Source organism: Pelophylax lessonae, assembly GCF_965119305.1.
Source record: "Pelophylax lessonae genome assembly, chromosome: 6".
In the NCBI taxonomy this organism is placed as follows: Eukaryota; Metazoa; Chordata; class Amphibia; order Anura; family Ranidae; genus Pelophylax; species Pelophylax lessonae.
This window is the reverse complement of record NC_138773.1, coordinates 15629799-15633668: the sequence shown is the minus strand read 5'-3', so window position 1 is coordinate 15633668 and position 3870 is coordinate 15629799. Positions and strand designations below refer to the sequence as shown.

General features: G+C 44.0%; 1 protein-coding gene across 1 annotated transcript; it reads left to right on the top strand.

Annotated features, from left to right (window-relative positions):
- Positions 1 to 480: 480 nt before the first annotated feature.
- On the top strand, positions 481 to 1440 carry LOC309558436 (olfactory receptor 1G1-like; the record flags this gene model as incomplete). The annotated part of the gene is made up of 1 exon (XM_082261510.1): positions 481 to 1440. One exon carries the CDS (start codon positions 481 to 483, stop codon positions 1438 to 1440), a length of 960 nt encoding a protein of 319 aa, XP_082117636.1.
- Positions 1441 to 3870: the final 2430 nt, after the last annotated feature.

The following is a 3870-nucleotide window of genomic DNA, read 5'->3' as shown; positions in this document are numbered from 1 at the left end:
TGGCCCAAAGGATAGCTCCCGCGATTCGCGGGAACCTCCGACCTGCCGCTGTATAACTGCGGCGGCTGTTCGGCAAGTGGTTAATACAGCCGGTACTCTCAGAACTACGGCACAAATAAAAATAAATATTTAATTAATGGAAAGTACCGTTTTTATTCCTAATGTTGCAGTTTAAAATGACTTTTTACTGTATCTTGCATAAAAGACAACTGGAATTACACCCTGCTCTATGTATTCTGCAGGAACTTCGATGTTCCAAAGTCTGAGATTTCTGGTGAGTTTACAATGTGGCATTGCTAACAGTAATAGGAAACTGACTCGTGATTTCTGCACCAAATTTTGAGACAGCATTTGGATTATTTTGTTGAAAAATGATTTAGATGTCATAAATTAAGTCTGATAACAAACCAAGGAGGTGATTGTGAGTTATTAATTTATATTTTCTTTTTTATTTATTTATCGCATCATAAAAATATTGCAATGGGGAATCAAACAATACTGAATGATCTCTTTCTCTCTGGATTGTCTGACGTTCCGGCTCTTCAGCTCCCTCTCTTTCTCTTCTTTCTTCTCATCTACCTTCTGACGTTATTCTGGAATTTGCTGATCATCTCCCTCATAGTCACCGACTCTCACCTCCATGTTCCTATGTATTTCTTCCTTGGGAACTTGGCTGGTTTGGACCTCTGTTGTTCCTCAGTCACCGTCCCACGAATGCTATTTGACTTTCACACCGAGAGTAAAAAGATTACCACAATGGATTGTATAACCCAGGTCTTCTTCTTTATGTTCTTTGTTGATGCTGAGGCTTTTCTGTTGGCTGTCATGTCCTATGATCGATATACCGCTATATGTCAGCCATTACATTACATACAAATCATGAATAAAAAACTCTGTGTACAGTTGGTATCCATTGTGTGGTTTCTTGGTTTTTCCCATTCTCTAGTTCACACACTTTGTGTCTCGAAATTAACTTTTTGTGGATCAGGTAATATAAAAGGTTTTTTCTGTGACCTTCCCCAGTTGTTTCAGATCTCCTGCAGTGACATCTACATCAACATTTTGCTTGTCTTTCTCTTGGGTGGCATCCTTGGAGCTGCGTCTGTGATACTGACCATCCTGCCCTATGTCTCTATATTCAAAACTGTCCTGAAATTACAAGTGAAAGGTAAAAGGAGTAAAGTTTTTTCTACATGTACCTCCCACCTGACAGTGGTCTTCATATTTTATTGCTCCATTATGTTTAATTATTTTCAACCAAACACTAATAATCATTTTGCTGCTGACAAAGTGGTGTCCGTCTTTTACTCCATCATTTTTCCTCTCTTCAATCCACTTATATACAGTCTGAGGAACCAGGATATCAGAACAACATTATCAAAGGTTTTTCCATTTAGGAAAATCTTCAACCTTCCACCCAGAATACAGAATTCGCATTAACTAAACTCTTTTTTTTTTATCTTTAACTTTTTTTTAATTAGAATTTTCACCATTTCAGTCTTTGCAGATGACACCAAGCTTTGCAGTGGAATAACTTCTGTACAGGATGTCTCCAACTTACAAGCCAACCTCAATGCATTGTTTCACTGGGCAACTATGTGGCAAATGAGGTTTAATGTTGATAAATGTAAAGTTATGCAATTGGGGGCTAAGAATATGCATGCATCATACATACTAGGTGGAGTAGAACTGGGAGAATCCATAGCAGAGTAGGATCTGGGGGAATCCATAGCGGAGAAGGATCTGGGGGAATCCATAGCGGAGAAGGATCTGGGGGAATCCATAGTGGAGAAGGATCTGGGGGAATCCATAGCAGAGAAGGATCTGGGGGAATCCATCGCCGAGAAGGATCTGGGGGGAATCCATAGCGGAGAAGGATCTGGGGGGAATCCATAGCAGAGAAGGATCTGGGGGGAATCCATAGCAGAGAAGGATCTGGGGGAATCCATAGCGGAGAAGGATCTGGGGGAATCCATAGCGGAGAAGGATCTGGGGGAATCCATAGCGGAGAAGGATCTGGGGGGAATCCATCGCAGAGAAGGATCTGGAGGAATCCATAGCGGAGAAGGATCTGGGGGGAATCCATAGCGGAGAAGGATCTGGGGAATCCATAGCAGAGAAGGATCTGGGGGAATCCATAGCGGAGAAGGATCAGGGGGGAATCCATAGCAGAGAAGGATCTGGGGGGAATCCATAGCGGAGAAGGATCTGGGGGAATCCATAGCGGAGAAGGATCTGGGGGAATCCATAGCGGAGAAGGATCTCGGGGGAATCCATCGCAGAGAAGGATTTGGGGGAATCCATAGCGGAGAAGGATCTGGGGGGAATCCATAGCGGAGAAGGATCTGGGGGAATACATAGCAGAGAAGGATCTGGGGGAATCAATAGCGGAGAAGGATCTGGGGGAATCCATAGCGGAGAAGGATCTGGGGGGAATCCATAGCGGAGAAGGATCTGGGGGAATCCATAGCAGAGAAGGATCTGGGGGAATCCATAGCGGAGAAGGATCTGGGGGGAATCCATAGCAGAGAAGGATCTGGGGGGAATCCATAGCGGAGAAGGATCTGGGGGAATCCATAGCGGAGAAGGATCTGGGGGAATCCATAGCGGAGAAGGATCTCGGGGGAATCCATCGCAGAGAAGGATCTGGGGGAATCCATAGCGGAGAAGGATCTGGGGGGAATCCATAGCGGAGAAGGATCTGGGGGAAAACATAGCAGAGAAGGATCTGGGGGAATCAATAGCGGAGAAGGATCTGGGGGAATCCATAGCGGAGAAGGATCTGGGGGAATCCATAGTGGAGAAGGATCTGGGGGAATCCATAGTGGAGAAGGATCTGGGGGAATCCATAGAGAAGAAGGATCTGGGAGGAATCCATAGTGGAGAAGGATCTGGGGGAATCCATAGTGGAGAAGGATCTGGGGGAATCCATAGCAGAGAAGGATCTGGGGGAATCCATAGCGGAGAAGGATCTGGGGGAATCCATAGCGTAGAAGGATCTGGGGGAATCCATAGCGGAGAATGATCTGGATGTTCTGGTAGATCATAAGCTTAATAATAGCATGCAATGCCAAGCTGCTGTTTCCAAAGCAAAGTCCTTTCTTGTATTAATAGAGGCATGGACTCCAGAGAGAGAGATATCATTTTGCCCCTGTACAAATCATTAGTAAGACCTCATCTGAAATATGCAGTTCAGTTTTTGGGCTCCAGTTCTTACAAAGGATATCGGGGAACAGGAGAAAGTGCAGAGAAGGGCAACCAAACTGATAAGAGGCATGGAGGAGCTCAGCTATGAGGAAATATTAGAGGAACTGAATTTATTCTCTCTTGAGAAGAGGAGATTAAGGGAGGATATGATCACCATGTATAAATACACAAGGGGTCCATATGGTGAACTTGGTGTTGAATTATTTACTTCAAGGTCATCAATGAGGACAAGTGGGCACTCTTTACGTCTAGAGGAAAAGAGATTTCGTCTCCAAATACGGAAAGGTTTCTTCACAGTAAGAGCTGTGAAAATGTGGAATAGACTCCATTCAGAGGTGGTTCTGGCCAGCTCACTAGATAGCTTTAAAAAAAGGCCTGGATTTAGGTGTACATAATATAACCGGGTACTAATATTTATAGCTAAAGTTGATCCAGAGAATATCCGATTGCCTCTCGGTGGATCAGGAATGAATTTTTTCCCCTGCTGTAGCAAATTGTATCATGCTTTGCTGGGTTTTTTTGGCTTCCTCTGGATCAACTGTGGGTATAGGATTGTGTATATGGGATGGTATGGTTGTGCTTTCATTGCTGTTCTTTGTTCTTTTATTAGTTGAGCCAGATGGACTTGTGTCTTTTTTTCAATCTGACTAATGCCCCATACAC